General features: G+C 47.4%; 2 protein-coding genes across 15 annotated transcripts in view; one reads left to right on the top strand and one right to left on the bottom strand.

Annotated features, from left to right (window-relative positions):
- Positions 1-22,921, bottom strand: part of ARNT2 (aryl hydrocarbon receptor nuclear translocator 2) — a 186,681-nt gene that overhangs the window by 133,337 nt on the left and 30,423 nt on the right. For 6 of the 14 annotated variants that reach the window (XM_017973327.4, XM_078326913.1, XM_008998512.5 and 3 more), the window contains exons 2-3: positions 11,169-11,283; positions 3,997-4,044 (exon numbers count right to left, since the gene is read on the bottom strand). In XM_017973327.4, the coding sequence (XP_017828816.2) occupies positions 3,997-4,044; positions 11,169-11,283 (163 nt within the window). Of the gene's footprint in view, positions 1-3,996; positions 4,045-11,168; positions 11,284-11,372; positions 21,142-22,921 lie in introns of those variants that run through there. The other 8 variants (XM_078326914.1, XM_008998513.5, XM_078326918.1 and 5 more) reach the window with 4 other exon arrangements.
- LOC144576767 (uncharacterized) lies at positions 17,258-19,052 on the top strand (the record flags this gene model as incomplete). Its single annotated transcript, XM_078329031.1, has 3 exons — positions 17,258-17,771; positions 18,564-18,662; positions 18,829-19,052. Coding segments are annotated over 3 exons (837 nt in total), but the record flags the coding sequence as incomplete, so codon positions are not given.

Raw genomic sequence — 22,921 nt, forward strand, 5'->3', positions numbered from 1 at the left:
CCTTCACTCCCTCTGCCTCTGGACCCACAGCTTGGCCTCTCCAGACACTCTCTCATCGACATCTTAACTGCCTCGACTCCTATCCTTCCGTGGCACCCTGAGTCCGTGGAAAGCCTGCATTGCCTGTATCCACCCACCTGGGTACCACTGGAGGGAAACCGCACTTACACAGTGATGCCACCTCACACTTGTGGTCTGCAATCTCAAATGGGGTCTAAAGGGTTTTTTTATTATTATACTTTAAGTCCTGCGGAACATGTGCAGATCGCCCAGGACTGTTACACAGGTATACACATGCAATGGTGGTTTGCTGCCTCCATCCCCTCGTCACCTACATTAGGTATTTCTCCTAATGTTAGCCCTCCCCAGTTGCCCCACCTGCTGCTATCCCTTCCCTAGCCCCCCAGCCCCCAACAGGCCCCAATGTGTGATGTTCAACATTGTTGAACAATGTTCTCGATGTTCAACACCCTCGTATGAGTGACAACATGCAGTGTTTGGTTTTCTGTTCTTGTGTCTGTCTTCGGTTACTCTCCTTCCTGTGAATTCAACCCAGGGCCACCCCAAACTTCAGTCTCACACACATGAGCAAACCTCTTCCCACCCAAGGCACACTGCCCCATTTTCTATCTAATCAAGACAACAAAAGCTATGAGAATTAACCCCTCCACTTCTGACACACTTGGCCTCGCTGGCAGCTCCTCCCTTATGCCTCAGAGCATGAGTACGCCCTTCGGTGGGCTGGGGGCTCTTCCTCGTCCTCTGGACCCATCTCTCCCCAGCCTCACTCCTGGGCCTTCCAAATCTCTGGCTATCCCCATTCTTTCCCTCCTTACATGAATGCACTCACGATCTTCCCATCCTTAATAAGTACCCCTCCCAGAGCCCCTTGCTTTTTTATTTACATTCAAACTGCTCAAAGAATTGTTCCCATGCATCTTCAAGTCCTCATCTCCCAATCAGTCCTCAGCCCACTGTAGTCTGGCTTCTGTCCTCCAGGTCCCTGCGACTTCGTGTGAGGGGAAGGAAACTTCGAATGCAGGCAGAGCCATGTTCTGCATATCACAGCTCCCAGGGCAGTATGAATCCCATGTGTGAGAAAGAGCTGAGGCCTTGGGATGCAGTGAAGCAGGCCTAAGAGCATTTCTGGCACTGGAAGACAGGCTCCTGGAATGCATGTGCACGTGTGGGCATGCGCATGTGAGTGCTTGTGTGTCCATGCCTGAGGTCACGTGGCAGAGTGGCAGTTTCACATCTACTACTTTGTGGCATCTGAGGCCTGCTGTGATAGGCCTGGCTGTGCTAAAGTAGGAACCACACCAAACTGGCTGTAATTTAGGTCCTTTGTGACTATGACCAGACTTCCCAAATCAAAAAACTCATGATAGGCAGGACATGTGAATTGGGAAGCCCCTTGGGAAAAGCTGGAAAAGCCGATTGCACACACACATCAAGGGACAGAAACCATGACAGAGGACCCTGCCTAGATTCCAAGTCAACAAACTACTGGCTCACGAGGCAGCCTCTGCCTCTTCCAGGCCCTCACACAAAGGGGGCTTCTCTCGCCTGATTGTAAGAAGAGGAAAAGCAAACAGGGTGTGCCATGCCAATTGGAAGCAGATGCTCCACCCCTCCCCTGGACAGCAGCCACAGCCACCACACAGTGCGGGGATGAGGGTGGACTCGTGGACTCAGTCATCCCCGCAGTGCTGAGCAGCTCAGATGCAGCCACAGGCCCTTTCACTGCAGGCCCAGCAGCTGAGCCTATTGTGAGAACCAAGTGGCCTCGGTGGTGTTATAAACTGATCCCTCTTAGTAAAGCACATGCCGGAAACACACCTTATCTTCTTATTTGTCACAGGGGGAACGAAATGGTTCACAGAAGCCTGGGTTTGAACCTTGACTGTATAAAAACAGACTCACAGACAGGCTCATGAGATAGTTCCCCAGAGTGGAGAGTTTCTGTTTCTGAATGACTTGGCCTAATACAACGAGCCCTTTGTACCCCCGCACTGTTATTTCATCACTGACACTGATCTCCAATGTCAAACAAATGCCACTCTTCATCTCTCTTCCTCTCTATGTTCTGAGGCACCAGGAATCATCATTTCCTGAGGTTAGCACGCTGTGAAATATTATCTCCAGGGCAATTTTGACACCAAGAAATCAAAGTCATTGTTTCTTCATAAAGGGAGGCTGTGTACAGGGAGAGCAAACTGGGGCAGGGAGATATGTGCCCTTGTTTCCATTTGGGCAGGAAAGCACACCCTGCTATTAAAATGTATCCCAAGAAACGGGTGGATGTCCAAGCTGCAGTTCCGTCTGCACCGAGGGAACACATCCATGTTTCTGTTATTGAAACTCATGTCTTGTTTTGATTAGAAACTCCAAGGTCATTGGTGACCAAAATGTTCTCCATCTCCTCTCTACTGTTTAACTCAAAGCAGAAGCTGGAAGATGGAAGGAAAGGATCTTGGTGAGGAAAGTAAGGCAGGATGAGCGTTTATGATGGACGCAGAGACTCTGGGAATCCCCGGGCAGTCACGAGACACATGTCCCTCTTGGACTGGTGGGAAAGCGTGCTGAACTCACAGTCGCAATGCGGTTTATAAAAGGAACCATCACCAAAAATGACCACCGTGAGGGGAGAAAATGAGGATAGCTCAGGGGGCCCAGGACTCAATATGAAAGGGATTCATTCAAAAACAACTGAGGCTATCAGCCCAAACTGTGGACCATGGATACAGGGGGAACGCAATTGTCACCAACAGCACGTTTTCCAGTTCATCAGTAACCAAGAATTGAGAAGGCCTGGAGAATTGGGAAGGCCTGGAGGCTTGGCTGGTGGGGAGGAATGTCAAGGCAGGCCCTTCCTTATGTAAGTGGGTACAGATGTGAATTTTGCTAAGAATAAGAATGATGGAATGATTTGTGCCTTCCTGTCAACACTGCCAAACTTCCTACCATATCTTAATCAAACAAAAAAAGATAGTCTGGGGCTGGGCCTGCCTTATCCTTCATGGATGTCACGTATGTAACCCCGTGGGCACTTGTGATCCAGCAAACTTTCCATGAGGTGGTCTGCACTCAGGATGGCCCCGTGGACCCAGCTAAAGATGCTGTCACATGGCCAGTGGGCAATACAGTTCTTAGGAAAACCCAGTTTTCCATCCTGCATCCAAAATACAGCTGCCCTGGTTTCTCATCTCTCTTCTTATTTCCATGGTAGCAATCAAAGACTTAATCTTGACAGTTTTTTCTCAACTTGAACTCTAGGGCTTTTCAGCAAGAATGAATTCCTCTGTTTGCTTTATAAGCAATGAACATCAATTTTAATGGATTCCTTTTTAAAAGACATCAGGCTTTTAAAAAATACTTAATAAAATACTTTTCTTAAAGCCCTGTCTTTTAGAAAGGAACCTTAAAACTGACATTTATTGCTTCTAAAGCAAACAGAGTTAATGACTTGTTACTTACCTGTTGATCTTCTATGCTAGGATGTGGTAGGGTCACTAATAGCCAGCTGCCACTGGGCCAAATACTGTCACAGAGTGAGGGAGCAGGAAGATGGTCACACTGCAGGCAATGGCTTTTTCAATGACAAAAGATGTTACATTCTTGTATCTTTCACTAAGGTGATTGTTGGCTATTGGCTTCTTCTTCTTCTTTTTTTTTGAGACTGAGTTTTGCTCTTGTTGCCCAGGCTGGAGTGCAACAGGGCGATCTCAGCTCACCGTAACCTCTGCCTCCCAGGTTCAAGCGATTCTTCTGCCTCAGCCTCCCAAGTAGCTGGGACTACAGGCATGTACCACCATGCCCAGCTAATTCTGTACTTTTAGTAGAGAGGGGGTTTGTCCATGTTGATCAGGCTGGTCTCAAACTCCCAACCTCAGGTGGCCTGCCCGCCTTGACCTCCCAAAGTGCTAGGATTACACGTGTGAGCCACCGTGCCTGGTCTTGGCTTCTTTAAGTCTAAGGAAAATAAAATAAACTTACCTTGAAAATTTACTGGGACCTTCACCATCTTCATCGTCGAAGTCCATTCTGAAAAGTCAAGATTGCAAGTGAGTACTGATTATCAGGAGAACATTTTAACTGGTAACAGGAGCTGCTGGAACAAGAGGAGCTTTATTCACGAGGCCTGCTATCGATTGGTCCCAAACTTTGGCAGTGGAACAAGCAATATCTCTACACGATCATCACACAGGTTCAAGACAGGAAGAGGCAAAATGAAAGGTCTTGAGGATAAGCACCATTAATTCTATGGCTGGGAATATTCAAGTATCAACCTGTCTCCTCCAGAACTCCATATGCCTTCCCTTCTTAGAACTCTTAGCAGCCAATGGATTGCTCTGGCTATGATGGAAAGGTGTATTTCCTTGTCTCTCGCCATCTTTGGAAATACCTGCTCCCCTCCACATCATCTATTCCATATTGAAACTTGTTTCTTCATTTATCGTACAGTATATTAACAGCCTAAAAAGGCTCAGGGGATTGTGAAAACAAGTTTTCAGGGTGAAGGGATCACAAGGAAAAGAGAACATACTGCTGGTTGTGCTGCTTGAAAATGTGGCTGTTCTTGATGAGTCAAAGTGAAAAGGACATTTAAGGCCATTGCCCTATTAAATCCAGGAGCAAACATGGTTGTTGGGGGGGAAATGGCTGTTTGGGGCCCAAGTTACTCAAATCGGTTGTGCTGGTGGAAACTGGCCAAGTAATTATTCAGAGTCACCCTTTACTGGATCTCTCAGTGTCAACATAAAACAAAAAGTCTTGAAAGATACTTACTAAACTAATATCTCAAACTCTTCTCAAAAAATCATGCCTCTCTAATGGTAATTCACATGCTTCCTGAACATGTTAGGGCAGAGGGCATATTTCATTGGTGTCAAGTATACCCACAGTCCTTGAGGAACAAAAGGAAAAATGACACAGATGTCTGAGCTCTCCTGGACATCCAGGGTGAGTGGAGCTCCTTGGAGACAATGTCTCAGAGCCCCTGCATTCCCCGTCTTGTTCTCTGTAATCCTGGTGGACTGGATGAGGCACAGCTCCCATGAAATCCAAGCAGAAGGGAGGCCAGCCTGCCTGGCAGACTGGACGAAGAAATTCCTTGTCTGAACAGCTCAGTATCAGAATGGAGTGTGTATTAAATGACCACTGCTACAGATTCTAGAGCTGCTGGCCTCCCAGAAAGGGTGACCCCCCCACCCCCAGACTCTAAGGACAGGGCTTCAGTGGCTAAATGAGTGACTTGGAGAAGGCACAGGACACCCAGGTTACCAGGAAACGGCCAGGTTACACAGGGCAAGCCATCTTTGCACAGGCACACCCGAGAAGCCCTGAACAAGACAAATCACAGTCTCTAGGGGCTTTGGGGAAACTTGAGGGACCTAGGGACTGGAATCATATAAAGCAGAAAAGTATTTTCTTCTTAAAATTAGTACCTTCTGCTTTTGTTTTATGTGCAGCATAGCCAAATTTCTGATCTGGGCCTTATTTTGTTTGGAATGACCTGATAGAATCCCTGCTAATTTGGAATGTCTGGTTCTCAGACACAAGGGCTATGCTAAGAGTATAGGAACAGAAGGAGTCACATAATTGGAAAAGAGGACAGGATGACAACAGAAATACCTATGAACAAAGAGAAGAGGAGCTGGGGAAGAAAAGCAAAAGAAAGAAAAAGTACAGTTAAAGGGCCATGCAGACACCTCTAAGAGACAGACACACACCTCTGCAAGGTAGTTTGGAAAACCAGGCAGCACAGCAGCTTTAGAGTTGCCGATGCTGTGGACAAGTGGGAGTTGAATGCAAGACTTTCTAAATAAATCAAAGCCATCAATATGCTGCATCATAACTGAACCATCACCCCACCTTTCCCGGAAAATTACACAGGGAGGGTAACCAGCAAAAACGCTGTAACCAAATCCACCCCGGGTTCTGCAGAGCCACAGAACCACACTGCCACCTAGTGTTCACGATGGGGAAGAGCGAGTTTGCTGTCCACAGGCAGGTTATTTAACACTCCATGCGTGCTGTCAAAAACATTTCAGTGCTAAGAAAAAAAATAGCAGTTTCAACATTCCAAAGAACACAAGCAAGCATTTAACAAAACCACAAGTGGGTGTGAGACATACAGTTATCTTTAAAATTCCTTTTAGCTCAAGTTGGTATGAGTGTGATCGTCAGTGTGCCCGCAAAATACAATTTCTGAGCCAGCCCTCTGTCCTCAGCCTGCGTGATCTTAGGGGTGTTTAGGGTAATCAACCATCCTGATTTTGTCAGGATAGGAGAGGAGATACCCGGGATCCAGGACTTCAGTGCTAAAAGCAGAAGAGACCACGATTGTTGGTCACCCTCGTTTTCACAAAGATAGTTCTGCTGTTCTTTACCCAGCCCTTTGCGAGAGCAGACAGATGAGGAAGTGAGCCCCATGGTATACAATCCCCCGTTGGCCAGGTTAGCTGTGGCTCAATCAAGCAGAAGGGATGAGAAAGGGATAGCCTTGCTCCCGACCCAGCGTCTTCTGAAGTCCTCAGGGAACCTGGGAACCAACATTTGTCCCGGAATATTAGGGACCAAGATCCTGTGCCTCGCACCTGTGCATGTGTGCAGCCATCAGCACTAGAAAGTTGGGGTGAACCAGGAGATAAATCAGGATACAAATGATTGTTCAAGTGCTCAGGATGACTCAAGCCACCTGAAAACAGTCTCACTGGGCTCATCTGCAACATGGGAAACGATGCAACCCTGGAGGACACAAAGGGCCTTTCAGAGCCACACCTTCGAAGATGCTGTTGCTCGGGACCCCTATCGCCATCTCAGATTCTCTACTGTAAATAGGACTACCATCAGCTACGCCTATTTCTTGCTATAAGTCTAAGTAAATCATCCTTTGTTTTATACCTTTTATGTGTCTCAATTATACAGCAGCATCTGGATATTAAAGGAGAGTAATCAAAATATGACTTTTAAATCCTATTGTATTCCCTTTAACTAATTCAGCACAGTGAACGGATGGCCGAAGAGTCTTCAAAAAATGGGCTGAAAACGCATTTTACTGTGATTTTCTGTCAATGAGCCTGAATACCTGCCTCAAGAAAGAGCCATGATAGGCATTTCTGAACTTGCAATTAGTTAGGAGTGAGTGATGCGAAGCTCCCTAACGGGATGTGTAATAATAATAACGCTTCATCAAACACGAGCCACTAAAAAGAAGTCACTTATGCCCTAGTGAGACAAGCGGGCTGGTCCCACAGTGACAGCAAAGGAGTGACCCTGGCCCAACCCGAAGCTTCCGCAACAAGTGAAGTGTCAAGGGCTGCCGGAAAATGCTCCTCCATCAGAGGTCTGGACTGACCACCCAGACTGCAGCAACGCTAGAACATATAGAGCTCACCAAGAGAAACAGCTGTTTACGGAAATACGCCTGTAATTTGACCACATTCCAGCGGTTTCCAGGGTTACCTTAGAGGGAGGTGCTGGTCTATGGGCTGTAAGTAACTTGAAAATTGTTTTTCTTCAATGATGCTTTTTTAGAAGCCCAGCATCGTACTCCAAGTAAAAAGGGACTGTCACATCCCTGCCTTCACTCTCTACCCTCCGTCCCCATTCAAGGCTAGCTTTGGGACGGCACAAACCCTAACTAGTCACTGCCACTTCCTCCTGACTGAATTTGCCCCAAGGAAGCCCCCCACCCCTCACCACCCTGTCACTGAGAACAGGGAGGTTACTACAAACTGGCATTCCAGATGACACTTCAGCTCATGTCTCCCACGTATGTGGAATCACTTTTGAAAGAATCTGGGGGTCCAGAGTGGTGGCTCACGCCTGTAACTCCAGCATTTTGGGAGGCCGAGACGGGTGCATCACGAGGTCAGGAATTCAAGACCAGCCTGGCCAAGAGAGTGAAAGCCCGGCTCTACTCAAAATACAAATATTTGCTGGGCGTGATGGTGGCTGCCTGTAATCCCAGCCACTCGGGAGGCTGAGGCAGAGAACTGCTTGAACCCGGGAGGCGGAGGTGGCAGTGAGCTGAGATCTCGCCACTGCACTCCAGCCTGGGTGACGGAGTGAGACTGTTTAAAAAAAAAACATAAAAAGAATCTGGGACTTCGGAACCTTCACCATGAGTCCCAACTGCTGGGAGAGCAGGCAACTTGCCAAGACGCTTACCGATGAAGGCTGCTGGGCAAGTGGGAAGTTAAACCATGAAGAGCCACAGCGCTGGGCCACGGAAAAGGCCTGGAGGATCCCAACTGAGAGACATTGGTTCTGCTTGGTTTTGAAACACTAGAATGGGAAGGGGGGCTATCCTGGAAATTTGGGACACTTCCCTCCACCAGAAGAATCAAGTCAGAGTGGAAGGACCCAGGCAAGGAATAGGGGCAGGGGAAGGTCCTTGCCAATGCCAATGCCCCCTTCCGCCACACCCATTCCCCTTCTCTCTTCTTTCCCCTCTCTCTCTGAGTCTCTCCACCATGTCCCACATCCTCAGAGGGAAGCGGGAGGTGGAAGAACACCAGGCCATCAGTAAGGAGGGCAGTGGGAAATGCGTGCCATGGCGCAGGCGCAGGGGCTCTGCCGTGGGGTCACCTGCATTTCCATGGGTGTGAGTGATTTCCGTCAGGGTCTCCTTTGTACTTAGCTAAGTGTTTAGGCTGTGGATGAAGGAGTTGTTATCACGAGCTTCTAGAACAGCAGTGGCCTCAATCACAGAATTTCAGCAAAACATGTAAAAACGTCAGATGCAAGAATTACTATGGAAACGGCCCTGTAGAAACGGGGGTTTCTTTGCTTAGACACAGAATACATCCCTGAGCCACAGGCTCGGCAAGTGAAACCAGTTTGTTTGCTCCCTCCGTCCGGCAGGGAAAAGGAACAGGGACAAGGACCCCAAGAGGGAGGATGGTGGAGGACAAGCACCCTGGAGAGGTCAAGGTCACTGATTTGCCTTCCACAGGTCACGCCCTCGCCCCGATGGTCTGTTGGCAACTGCTGCTCATCCTCCTTCCTCTCATTTCTTTTCTTGATGTTTCATTCCCTTGGCCTTAAGTGGAACTCAATGCTGGGTTAAGTCTCCGCCTGCTCAGGATCCACATCTGCCTCCAATGCGATGCTGTGTGTGTGTGAGACCCAGGAAGGGAAGCACAGTGGTGGAGGGCTTCTTCAGAAATGGGACTGAAGCTGGATGCAGTGGCTCATGCCTGTAATCCCAACACTTGGGGAGGCCAAGGCACGAGGATTGCTTAAGACCAGGAGTTCAAACCAGCCTGGGCAACAGAGTGAGACCCTGTCTCTAAAAATAAAATAAAATAAGTAAAGGACTGGGTCTCCAGTCTAATCATAAGCTCAGGGAGCAACCACAAATCTGTGTCTGGACACCAGGCTGGGTCAGAAACATGGAGGCCAGGGAGGGAAATAGCCCCAACTCACTACAGCCCACATCCTGTAGGAGGGGAAGAGGAGACTCCTGGCAGCAGCGCAGAGGTGACTTCCCAGCACAGAGACAGTTCCTGGTTTTGTAAGTACTAGGCTGGGCCTGAGCATCTGCCTGGGTTGACCCTGGCTCAGCCCGCCTCCCTCATCACAGAGTCCTGTGCTAGCTTCTTCCGGAAAAGGACTTGGACAAGCCATGGGGCTCTGTCCTCAGGAAATGCAAGTTAGGGTGGGTACAGACATTTAAAATAATTTTAAAAGTCCCAGCATCGTCAAAAATCAATGAAGTTGATATGTTGACACCTCTCGTCTGCTTTTAGCAACTGCTGAGCTTAGCACCTAGTGAGCGGGAATGGCTGGTTGAAATGGAATGGCTGTGTTCGCAGGAAGCCCCAGAGGCAAGGCACATCATTTATTACAGAGTTGATCTAAGGAGCTTTGCCCCAGGCACCAACACTGCTCATTAGAGCTCTGCTGGTCCCGCTGTAAAGACGGTGGCAGCTGCAGATGGAGAACTGGCTGCATCAGCACCCAGCGCGTGCAAGTGAGCGTGCTGAACACAGGGAAAGCTGGCATAACCACTGAACTCGGTTGCTGGGCTTTTTAACCCTCTCCCTAATCATAAAAATCTCAAGCCCTCCTTTAGAGACTACATGACACACAATACGGTGTTTGTACAACCTCAAATGACAAGGCTGAATATGCTTTGGCATCCCAGCCACACGCCATCCCAGGCCCTCATGCTTCCTACTGCCTCCACCTCCGCTCCCTTTAAGAATCATACCGGACTTCTAAAAATGGGCCCATCCCCAGGCCTTAGGCTGTGAGAAGTGGGTTCTGCTGTAACTGGACAGCTGCATTCCCAAGAAGCCATGCGTTAGCAGAAATTGCTTTAAAAGTACAAATTGATTCACCTTCATGAATAACCTTGTTTATCAAATAGTAGGTTTATCAAAACAAAGGTTTTAGAAACCTTGTTTATCATCAAAAATCAAATAGAGTCAATAGGGGAAAGGGGCTAGGTGGTATATGGAGACTGAAATGACCCTTGTGTTTTTCCTGCAGGATTCTGGTTGGTTAGATAACCATCTAGTTGGCTGGTTGGTTTTTTAGGTCTTGGTACAGCCACAAATATTATGCATCATGAATAGGTGCAGTTTTGGTTCCATCTGCTCAAGAGTGGTGATATTTGTGGCCCTATCAAAACAAGTACACTTAGAACAGTAGCACTTAGTATGATTACCACCTTCACTAGCAGAGCAGCATGCAGTGCCAACTGTCTGGTCTTCAGGGGCTGAGCTTTAACCAATTCTTTTGAAAGGAATTCCTGCACACCATCTGTGGAGGAGGGAAGGTTCCATCAGGGTGGAACCTTTGCAGCCCAGAGGGGCTGCAGCTCAGCTCAGCAGTGCTGCCAAATCTGCCTTGGACGCTCAGGCAGGATAACGGGTGAGCCCCTCCCTTCAGATGGCCTGAGCCAGGCCCAGCAGGATCACAGAGCACATTCTCGCCACCAGTACAAGCAAACAGAAGTCCCCAGCTGTGTGCTGAGGCCCAGAACACTTAGAAGCAAATTATGTGCATATTTAGGAATTTTGCAAAAGCTAAACAGGATGCATACTGCTGAGCTTTTATTCTACAGGAGGGGGAGAAACAATATTTTCCTAACAGGTCAAGAGCATTGCTCAACATTTATTAAGCCAATTCCCGGAAATGCCGAGGTCGCTTACCCGGAACGCCGCTTTCCTCCACGGGCAGGCATGGCCCCCGCCATCCTCACCTGTCCGGTGGCTGCCATGGGGGCAACGGGCAACGAAACCGATCCAGGTATGTCTGAAGCCATTTCTGGAATTCAGCAAAGACAAGAGGTTTTGTCAATGCCGGAAAAGCCCCGTACCAGGCAAGAAAGTTGTCATGCGGTTCCAAAGGCCCACCTGCGCGGAGAGCCCAGGGACCTGCATCCAAGTGGCCAGCATCAGCTGTGCGGCTGGGCAAGACTTTCCTCTTTCTCTGGAAAAGGGTATCTCCGGCAGTACTCTTAGATTTACTGATTGGAACGGTGGTTAAAAAGAATTAGCACAGCTTAGCAGCTTTCATAAGGGACTCCTGTCTCCCGGCCACCTGGATGCAGGTAAGATGTCCAGGAATCCAGGCAGCACAGCGAAACCCTGAGGGAAAGAACCAACTACTGGTAACCCAGATGGGGCACACTCCCTGAGAGGCAACACCCTGCCGCAGCACCCGCCGGTGCCCCTCCGTTGCCCTAAGTTCATGTTCAAGCAGAAAGGCTGGTTGTCACGCCTACTCTGGACTCAGAAGCCCTGAGGATCTGAGCCCTGATTGGCCCCTCTCTTCTTGATCTAGGGTGTTAAAAGCATCACTTCAGGGTACAGTGGGCCAGGCTAGGGCTTCCTGGATCTCCAGCACCGGACTGTTCTGGAATAAATATTAATTTAAAGAATAAGAAGGTCTGGCACTAAATGAGAGTACCTTTTCTGCACATCGTGGCCAAGACATTATTTCTTATAAGCCAGACACTTTTGGAAGCTCATTATGGTCGTGTTAGGCATCCCTGATTTCAAAGAACCCACACTAAGAAGTCTCTCCTTCCTACTTAACGGAGAGCTCCTAAGCTCAGGCACCCTTCACTCAGACCATTCCGTGACAGGATAAATATTTCAAGAGGCCTCGGTGATTCTGTTTACTGTGCTTGAGGAGGACTTCCACAGTGTTAGCTTTGCTTAGCTCAACTTTCCCCCAGGGAAAGAAGGGAAGCAGCAATCTACAAAAACATATTAAAAAGACGGATCAGGAGACATGAGGAATCTGGGCCCTTCTTGGTAGAGAGAGATGTCAGGGATGCTGCCAGTGCACAGTCAGTGTAGGTTACTGCTCTGTTTCTTTTCAGCAGAAACCAGGGAGTCCTGTGACAGCTGACCCACAGTTACACCCCAAAACACTGTATGTTTCATAAACACATTTTGAAGCTCAACTTGAACTATCCCACTCAAAACTCTTGAAGAAGAATTTTACAATACACAATACAATTTCACAATGAACAGAATCTAATTTAGCATCACTCTGCTATGTCCACAAAACTTTGGGAATGATTACACTTGTTCTGTTTTGTTTTTTAAACCAGGGTACACATCGAAAAGTCCTCAAGGAAACAAAAATCCTCCTCCTAAAGGAATTCTTTCCCCTTTAGATAACTGAGTTTATGACGGCTAGACAGTATTACAAGCAGTAACTCAACAACCTTATCGTCTGCCTGCTTTGATAAAATATTTATATTTTTCTGAAATGGAGGCTAAAACACAATGAGTCAATTATGTCCCCAAACTGAAGGGCAGAGTCGCTGTTAGAGCAAACACAGATGACAATGAAAGTCACTACTTCCTAAAATAAGTTCCACAGAACAGCAGCCCCTTAAGATTCTCTAAGAAAAAGAGTTCCATGGTCCAATAAGTTAAGAAAAAAGCTGTGCACTTACCTTTCTTATAGATTCCAATGTCCATTAAAAACACATTGAGAAGTCCTACCTATATAAAGAAGTTTGCCTAACTTTGGTTATCCCAGCATATCATAAATGTCTCTAACTGTGGAAATTTTAAAAGTGTACCACCTGCTCAGCCAATGTTCTAAGGAGCACAAGTTTTGGTATTTTAAAGCCATAACCTCGTTCCCGCCTTTGAGTTGAGTAAATTTCAGGCTGGACAAGACCTTATCCCTTGTTGGTAATCCCAGAAAGGTTGTTATCCCTTCCTTTTCCAATCACCTGAATTTAATTTGGGGAAAATAAAAATGCCAGTAGTTTTTGCCATGTAACTTGCAAAAAGTAAAGCTCCCCAGAACCTTGGCTGGTGGGGCAAAGGATGAGGAATACTGAAAAACCCAGTCCTTTCCTCTGACAGATGCGGGGAGCAAGGCAAGGAGAGATAGGTGACCTGTCTATGGCCATACCACCCTGAACGCACCCGATCTCGTCTGATCTTGGAAGCTAAGCAGGGTCAGGCCTGGTTAGTACTTGGATGGGAGATTAGGTGACCTGCATGGGTGCCCACAAGTGACTTTGCTTTTTCTTGTCTTATTTCATGTCTAGTTTCTTTTGTTCATGCCCCATATCATTGGCCAGAACTTTCAGAGCAATACTGAGTCAAAATGACCTATCATGGGGTAAAAGAAAGTCACTACTTTGCAATCAAATATACCTAGTTTCAACTCACAGCTCAGATACTTCCCAGCTATGAGTGATGGGGCTATGCTAGGTCAAAGTGTCAGCTGTGAAATGTTCCTAATATGTACCTCGAAGGGGCATTTTAAAAATTAAGGGCCGGGTGTGGTGGCTCACACCTGTAATCCAGGCAGTTTGGGAAGCCAAGGTGGGCAGATAACCTGAGGTCGGGAGTTTGAGACCAGGCTGACCAACACAGAGAAACCCCGTCTCTACTAAAAATACAAAATTAGCTAGGCATTGTGGCACACGCCTGTGATCCCAGCTACTTGGGAGGCTGAGGCAGGAGAATCGAGCCAAGATTATGCCATTGCACTCTAGCCTGGACAACAGAGCAAAATTCCATCTAAAAAAATTATTTTAATAAAAATTAAAATTAAGAACAAGGTATGTGATGAGCCTAACACAGTGCTTGGGGAAAAATCACTCAAGCAGCAAGAATGAAAATGATGGTGATTATGCTGATGGTGAGCAATCTTGCTTGAGCCTCGCATCTAACTGCAATGAGCTGCTGGTTTAAGACATTCTTCCTGTTGTCAAGGAATCTGCTCCTAGGCCTACTTTAAAAAGTTTATTTAAGGAACGGATGCCTCATCTTATCAAATGCTATTTTTGGTAACTAAGTGTTCTGGATACTAAGTAAGCCAAACAGAAAATGCAATCGATGAGACTGAAATTGACTTTAAAGATAAAATGTTTTCTCTAATGTTGATTTTTAGGAGCCGCCCTTAATAAATTCAAACAAAAGTAAAAAAACAAGTCTCTGTCCTCTGTAATCTAAGTCCATATCTATAATGTGATCAGCTGTCAGCCTTCCGTGGAAAAGTGACTACCCGCTTCCCAAATCTGGCATCTTTTCTGTGTGACATAACTCCAAGCAAGCAAAGCTCTTGGGATGTGCCACCCAGAGAAGGTGGCTTAGGAAGGTCACTGGCCAGGTTAGAGGTGAGAGTCGCAAAGACAGGGCCTGGTATCAATAGAGCAAAGAAAGCCAAACCTTTAGATGAAGAGCAGCCCTGTAAGCCAGTTGCTGATCTGCTCCAGGGTTTCTGAATTTCACTCCAAGCAAAGAGCACTGACCACTGTCTAGGGAGAAAATCACACTTTGGATACCTCCAGGTGACTGTGCAGCCACTGCCGCACCCTGCAGTCAGGGGTGGACATGAGTAGAGCCTTTCCAGAGGAGAGCTCGGCAGTCCGTGTCAACAGACTTAGAATATCCACACACATGTACATCCCCGACAAACACACTCCCTGCTGCCCCAGACCTGACACAGACATAGCTTCTCCCTCGATGTGATGGGAGATGAGACAGAGGGTGTGTGTGTGTGTGTGTGTGTGTGTGTGTGTGTGTGTGTTATATGGATGAAAAAAAGACTAAAAGGCAGATAGAAATGCAATAATATGTTAAACTTGGCTATTTCTGTTGTGAAAATTGTAGGTGGGTTTTATTTTCTCCTAAGAGCTCTTCTTGTTTCGTTAAATATTCTGGGTTTTCCCCTCAATGCATGTGTTAATTTAATGCTAATTTAATGATATGCCAATTGAGTGATCACAAATAGAAAAATATTTTTAAAGGGTTTCATGTGGAAGACACAGGAGAAAGTATATATAACGGGTGAGAACTAGAAGCAATGAATGGATGAGACAGAGACAGGAAGATGGAGCCCTTTTTAAACAATAAGTGTCCAATAATAGGACAGATTGGCTTAAGAACAATGACACAATTTTACATAAACTAAGATTTACATTGGGTGCTAACTCTGCTCCTCCCAGCACTCTGCCATCTTCATTGCATAAGCTTTACCTATGAGGTAAATACAAATTCGTCCTATTCTACAGATGAGGAAACTCAGCAGCAACCGATCAGCCCTGTACCCTGTAACTTGGCTAGCGAAGGACAGAGCAGGGTGACACGTGTTCAGCCACCCACTGTGGGGTCCCTGTTGCTCGTGATGCCCAGGCGGAGGCCAGGTGGCTGGGCAGATCCTTCCCAGGGGCAGTAAAAGACATGTCCAGGCCGTGATTTTCAATCACAGGCCCAGATGAAAGTTGTATGGCACGTAGGACAGGTCCGTGCTTTGGGGTCACTCCATCTAGCTATGGGGTCCATGGGGAAGCTACTGAACCTCCCTAAGCTTCAGACTCCTCCTCTAGAAGATCAGGAAAATACATCACACAGTTATTGTGAGTATTAAGGAGAGCTAATTATTTATGATGTCTAGCAGAAGAAATATTCCTTCTCTTCTGCTACTTTCTCTAGAACAGAACGTCTTTCCAAGCAGACATTAAATGTGTGTGTATGTGTGATCTTTATATAACCCTTGCACAAATTACTTAGCCTCTCTGTGCCTTGGTTTTCTATCTGCAAAATGGGGACAGCAACGCACCTCCTGGAGTTATGAGGATTAAAGAAGCTGATCGTTGTAAAGCACTTAGAATGATGCCTGGCACAGCAGCAGCACATGTGAGTGTTCAACAAAAACACACAAACACATAGATGTGAACACAACTCAATCATTTTGCTATGGTAAGGAGCTGAGTCACCTCTATAATGTTGCTTTTCTGGTTCTAACTCACAGGAGTGCAAGAGAGAGAAGGGCAGGGCGGGCAGAAGGCCCTCCGGACTACTCAGCACCCCACTCATAACACATTCCCCGAGTGAGGCTGTGGCCAGAGGCAGAAGGAGGAGCCGCAAAACCCTGGCAGCTCCACCTGTGCTGACCTCCAGCGGTCCCTCTCCCCAGAGTCCTGTGTTTACACCAGTTGGCAGGCCTGCCCAGATCTCAGGAGGGAGTGCAGACTCTGCGCGGGCCTCCCTGCACGGAGCTGAGTCCTGAACTGGGGGCCTGCACCCAGTCCATGCTGCACTGGCCTCCTCCAGCCTGTCTCTCACCCATCTCCTCTCAGGGCTTCACACACCAACACATACGCCACACACCACTCACACACATATCAACACACACATAACCACTCACACACACCACACACCCCGACACACATCACTCACATCAACACCCAAACACACCACTCACATTAACACACATACACAATACTTGCACACACCCCACACAACACACATCACTCACATCAACACACATACACAATACTCACACACCCCCCACACACTCAACACACATCGCTCACATCAACACGCATACACAACATTCACACACCCGACACACATCACTCACATCAATACCCAAACACACCACTCACACACACCCATCAACACACATACACAACAGTCACATACACCCCACCCCTCCACACCACTCTCAACACACATACATGACGCTCACACACCCCACACACCTTGCATACACCACTCACATCAACATACACAGAACTCACACATATCACAAACACACCCACACCACTCACATCAACACACATACACACCATTCACACACACACTACACGCACATCAGTCATAGCAACATACATGCACACTATTCACACACACCACACACACCATCCACACACACCAACACATCACACACCCCACACTCCACCACCATTCACCTCAACATACATACACACCATTCACATACACACCAACACACCACACACACAAATCACACACACCACTCACACCACTCAACACATACACACCATTCATACACACACCATACACACCACTCACAAAAACACAAAGCATTCACACACACCACATACACACCACCCACAACACACACACCACTCACATCAATGCACTTACACACACCACTCACACACATCACACATCATTCACAAACACTACACACACTGCTCACACACCACTCATATACACACCCACACACACACCACAAACCACACATGCACACACCAACATACCCACCATTCACATCAATGAGCACACGATGCATACACCACACACATGCACCACTCACAGAAATCTCACCACACAAACCATTCAAACGAACATACACACCATACACACACCACAAACACACATCACACTACTCATACACATACCACACACACACCCCCCACAAACACACATCACACTACTTATACACACACCACAAACACACACACACACACACACCACAAACACACATCACACTACTCATACACATACCACAAACACACACAGGCCACAAACACACATCACACTACTTATACCCATACCACAAACACACATCACACTACTTATACCCATACCACAAACACACATCACACTACTTATACCCATACCACAAACACACATCACACTACTTATACACATACCACAAACACACACAGGCCACAAACACACATCACACTACTCATACACATACCACAAACACACACACACACCACAAACACATATCACACTACTTGTACACACACCAGAAACACACACACACGCACACATACACACAAACCACACACACAGCCCACCCTGGAGCTGACAGGGAACAGCCTCCTCCTTGCTGATGCTAAGAGCTTTGCCCGAGTGGGGAAGTGTGCGCCTGAACTTGTCACATCCCTGGGACCCCACAGCCCTACATACCCTTGGGAAGGAAACCCAGAGATCCCCAGACAAGTCATCCATCCATCCCCTCTTGACACCAGTTCACCACGGGCAGCCAAGCAGTGCCTGGCAAGGAGCTCATGTGAAATGGGCATGAAGAACAGGACCCTCACCTCAATTTCCCCAAGCAGCTGAAGGTTTTGCCACATTTGGAAAAGACAGGCGTCTGGTGCAGCACAGAAACATGAACACATTCTATTACACACATCAAAATTCAAACCAATCTCAAAAACCAATGCCGAATTGTCCATTGCACACAGAAAGTTTGGAATTGCGGCAAAGTAATCTGTTCCCCTTGGTGAAGCAAAACCACAGAAGAGCTCCCCCACCTTGCCGGTTCCTCACACCCATGCTCCCTTCCACCTTCTCTAGGCAGACTTTCGTCCATCACCCCACTAGAGAGCTGCCATCACCATGAGGCCACTCCTGTGAAGACAAACAGCCGCTCTTCTGCCCTGACCTTCTCTGGGGGTGTGGCTCCCCTGCTCCAGCTCAAGCATTTTCGCCTGGTTTTCCAGGCGCATGCCCTCCACCTCCTGCCTCCAGCCCCTCCTCCCAGGCCTCCTTTGCCAGCTCTTCATCCTCTTCCAGACCTCAGGGCATCTTGTGCAGCCTCCTTTCCTATATGTCCTCCTAGGTGATCTCATCCAGGCCCTGGCAGCAGCGCCGCCTCAGCTGCTGCTTCTCCAATCCACCAGCAAAGCCCCGCTGATGCCTCTGACAGGTTTCTCCATCTTCTGGGCTCTGCTGCTGGCCTGCCTCAGGATGCCCCTGGGTTCCTGCAGCCACTCTTGCCCTTCCCACTCATTCCACACTCAGAAGCCACATCAGAAAAGGCTAGCCCTTGCCTCTGTCCTCTAATACATTTTCTTTCCTTTTAGCCCAAACCCAGAGTTCCCACCGGTTCCTGTGTAGCCAAGCCACTGCCCACCTCTCCAGCCACCTCTCTGGATGCAGCCACGCTGCCCTATCCATTTCTTAAACACGCTACGTTCCCTCCTACCCCAGGGCCTTTGCACATGCTATGTCATCTGGCAAGAAAGCTCCCTTCCCTCTCTTCACCTCATTAATTCCTTACAGTCATTTATATTTTGCTCAAATATCGCTTCTCAAGGAGGCCTGTCTCTGAACGACCCCTCCCCTACCCAGGCTAGGTGTGGTCCCTGGTAATTCATTCTGACTGTACCTGGCCTTCTCCTGGGAATGAATGAAGGTCACAGCAGTTCTGCTGAGAGATGGCCAGGCGTGAATGATGGAACCGCAAGGAGGGCACGCCAGAGGAAAGAGATGATGTCACTGCCTCAAAATAGTGTATCGGCGTCAGATCCCCAAAAGGGAAGATTCTAAAAAACCTTGGTCACCTGATCCTCCTACACTGTATGGGGCAAAAAATTTCTAGAGACGGAAGAAAAATATGATTGGGCTGGTTGCATATTTACAACTGCCATGCCACACATGCTCAATACATGAGGACTTTTGCAGCAAAGTAGAGGCATGAGTGCTCGTGCATTCCTCAGTTTACTGACTCAGGGGTCACATGTTCAGTAGCAGCCTACTTCCAGCTCTGGCTTCTTTGCTATTTGACTCAGTTTCTCCTCAACTAAGACATGGAGCTCATCAGAACATTCTTTCCTTTTTCAGAGGTTGCTGTAAGGAAACGGTCTCTGTTTCCACACTAAGCAGCATTTGCAAAGCTCTTCTTTTGAGCCAGGGGCTGCACTAGAAGCTGAACGATGGTCAGAGATGAAGGACCCAATCCTGCCTCTGACAAGTTGTCTTGAGTGTGATGGAGGCACAGAGCCCAGTAATTTCACATTGAGAGATGCACACCGCAAGGGATGCTGGATACCGCGTGGTGGGGATGGCCAGGAGGATCTGAGAAGGCTTCCTGGTGGACACCACCCCTGTGCTAACCTGGCAGCGGACTGCAGAAATGCTCTGGGAGGAACAAACTACAACAGGAAAGATGCCATTTCCCAAAAGCATTCCTTCGTCCGCTCCAGAATTTCTGAGCAGATTCATTTAGCCCCCTCTGAGGGATATGCCTGCTTGTTCATTTCCAGTCCCTGGAGCTCTCCGGCCTCTTATCCCTACTGCAACTCCCTACACATGAGAGTTACTCCCCCATTCTAATTCGAGCCTCTCGTCTAGATCTCTGCTCAAGATCCCTGATCATCACCAATGGCAGATTCACAAATAGAAATATCTGTATTCGCAGCAGTCTGACTCCAAATGCTAATATCCCCCCCAGGAAATTGTTTCCCATTCACACAGAGGGGAAATGACTGCCTGCTCTTACACAAAGTTGGAATGAGGTTTGGAGCTCATTTAAAAATCAGTACAAGCTAAAGATTTTGTAAGGTTCACCAAAACACAGAAAGCATATCTGGCTGAGAATGCACATCCAGCTACAGCCTATCTCACATTTCAGAGGCAGGCATACTGTGTCAAATTCCTATAATACAGTGCAGGCAGCGAAAACCTGGAGAAAAAACGTGGAACTTGAGAGCATCACAGATGAAAGGAACAGGAGGAAATGAACAAAAAAAGACACCTTGCTCTCCCCACTATTTCATGTGAATCTAAGTAAGAAAAATATCCCCAGATCTTTACATTGGGAAAAATTAATTACATGCAAACTTCCCCAACATGACAACATACAATATTTTAATGACCATTCAAATAAACGAAAAACCAAAAGGCTCTTTCCATGGGTGGAAGTGGGTGAGGGCAGGTAACTAACCAAAGAAAAACGCTCTTCCCAATATTCCTCTCTCTTAGAACAATTCTCCTCCCAGAAAGCACATCAAATACCACAGCCCTACCTTTTCAGAGGGATTAAACAAAGGTCTTTCTTCCTTGTGACCAACACCTTCTTAGGAGAATCTGTTATCCGTGTAGGAGGAATGTCAGCAACCTCTGGGAGGAAATGTAGCTGCATTTGTATTCTGCTCAGAAAATGTCATCACAGATCTGTTTACCTTAACTGTGGACCATGATTCAGCCGTGACAACTGTCTTGCATACTGATCAATTTATTTGCAGCGAAATTTCTAGCATTAACTGCTTAGGTTCTGAAAAATCGGTTACTTGAATTTCTTGTGCAACCATAACAAATGCACATTTGAAAAATCTAGATTGTTATCCAAACATTTCAGTGAGAGATCATAAAGGATTTTTCTTGAAGTACAAGCAAGGGAGGGTCCCTCTCACTTCTGGAATGAAGACAGGGCGCATGATTCCCAAAGGACCTCCATGGGGTAGGATTTTTAGAGCAGAACAACAGAAAAAAAATCATTAGACCGGGAGTCAGAGAACTCTGACGGCAGAGCCTTGCTGGGCTTTATCCCCTCTGTAAGACATTCTTTTCTGATCGGCAGGCTGGGTCAGGGTCTCTGCAATAGAGAAGAGGATGGCCACTGAAGCCAGGAAAGCAAGAAGAGGCCGTGTCCTGCCTCCCCTGGCTGGTGCTTCCAACCTGGATGCTGAGCCCTGGCTGCCTGCCTGAGCCCCTTTTACCAGGCAGGCAGATTTTGGCATTAGGGAATTGGAGCCGGTCCTAAGGCATCCTGGGGGAGATGCCCTCCAACCTCAGCTAACAGTGTTGGCTTAAGCAGAGTTCTGGCTCTCCTCTGAAACAGGGGCACTGCGCTACAGCACACGGCAGTGTCCGAACCCACTGACTCCAGCTTCCTTCTCTACCTGCTGGCTGAAGTCCCTTAATCTCTGTGCTGAACTTTGTAAAAGCGGTAAAAATAAAACAGACCCAGCAAGAAGGTGGGTAACCGGTAATTCCAAAGGAAGAAGAGTAGGGAGATTACTGTAGAGGTTATGATTCTGGAGCACGACAACAAGGATAAGTGACCCATTCAACCTGCCCCACTCTGTGCGAGATGAGTGTACAGGTGCAACCAGCAATGAGACATCCACCCACGACTTGTCTCATGCTTGAGTCAGACCTAAAAGCCGTAGACCATCAGAACAAAGTGTGTGTCATCAACTACACAGAAGCTACCCCAGAACATCTGGGTTGGAAAGCCTGGTGTACATCAGTGGAGTGGATATCCACGATGAAGGCTTAGAAGGGCTCTAAGCCAAAACCTAGCCTGCCGGGTCCTGAGCCTAGGGAATCAGGAACCCCATGCAGTAAGACACCCTGCAGGAGAAAGGGCAAGACATGGGCTGCTGGTGGGAGAGTGTGCTGGAGGGCTTGATGCCCTGATTCTCCACATTCAAAAACATCCGAAAGAACCATGGGATGGTGACGGGTTCATCGAGGAGGCCCTGCCAGTGAGACACAATTTGGAGAGTCCTTGAGGCAGAAGGAGGGATCAGACTGTCTTCAGACATCTGAGAGACCTTCCTACATAGAAGGGAAGAGGCCAGTTCTCAATGACTGCAGAGGCCTCTTCACAGGGGCAAAGGATATGAAAGGCGGGGGGAAAAAATGAATGACTAAGATGCATGTTGACTGTCCAAAGGCAGCTGGAAGTTGAACAGAAACCAAATGAACTAACAAGTCTGACATAAAGAGAAAAGCTCACAAATTACGGAATACTTCTTAATAAAAGTTACTCAGCCTTTAAGTATCATGATTTCAAAGATAATGTTACAGGAAAACGCTAAGAGTAAGTTCATAGAACAGGATACAAAATCATATATGCAAACATATTTACCAGGGATCCATCAAAGTTCAGCTTCAGCCACACTACTTCCCCGAAACCTATTATT

Source organism: Callithrix jacchus, chromosome 6, assembly GCF_049354715.1.
Source record: "Callithrix jacchus isolate 240 chromosome 6, calJac240_pri, whole genome shotgun sequence".
Classification (NCBI taxonomy): Eukaryota; Metazoa; Chordata; class Mammalia; order Primates; family Cebidae; genus Callithrix; species Callithrix jacchus.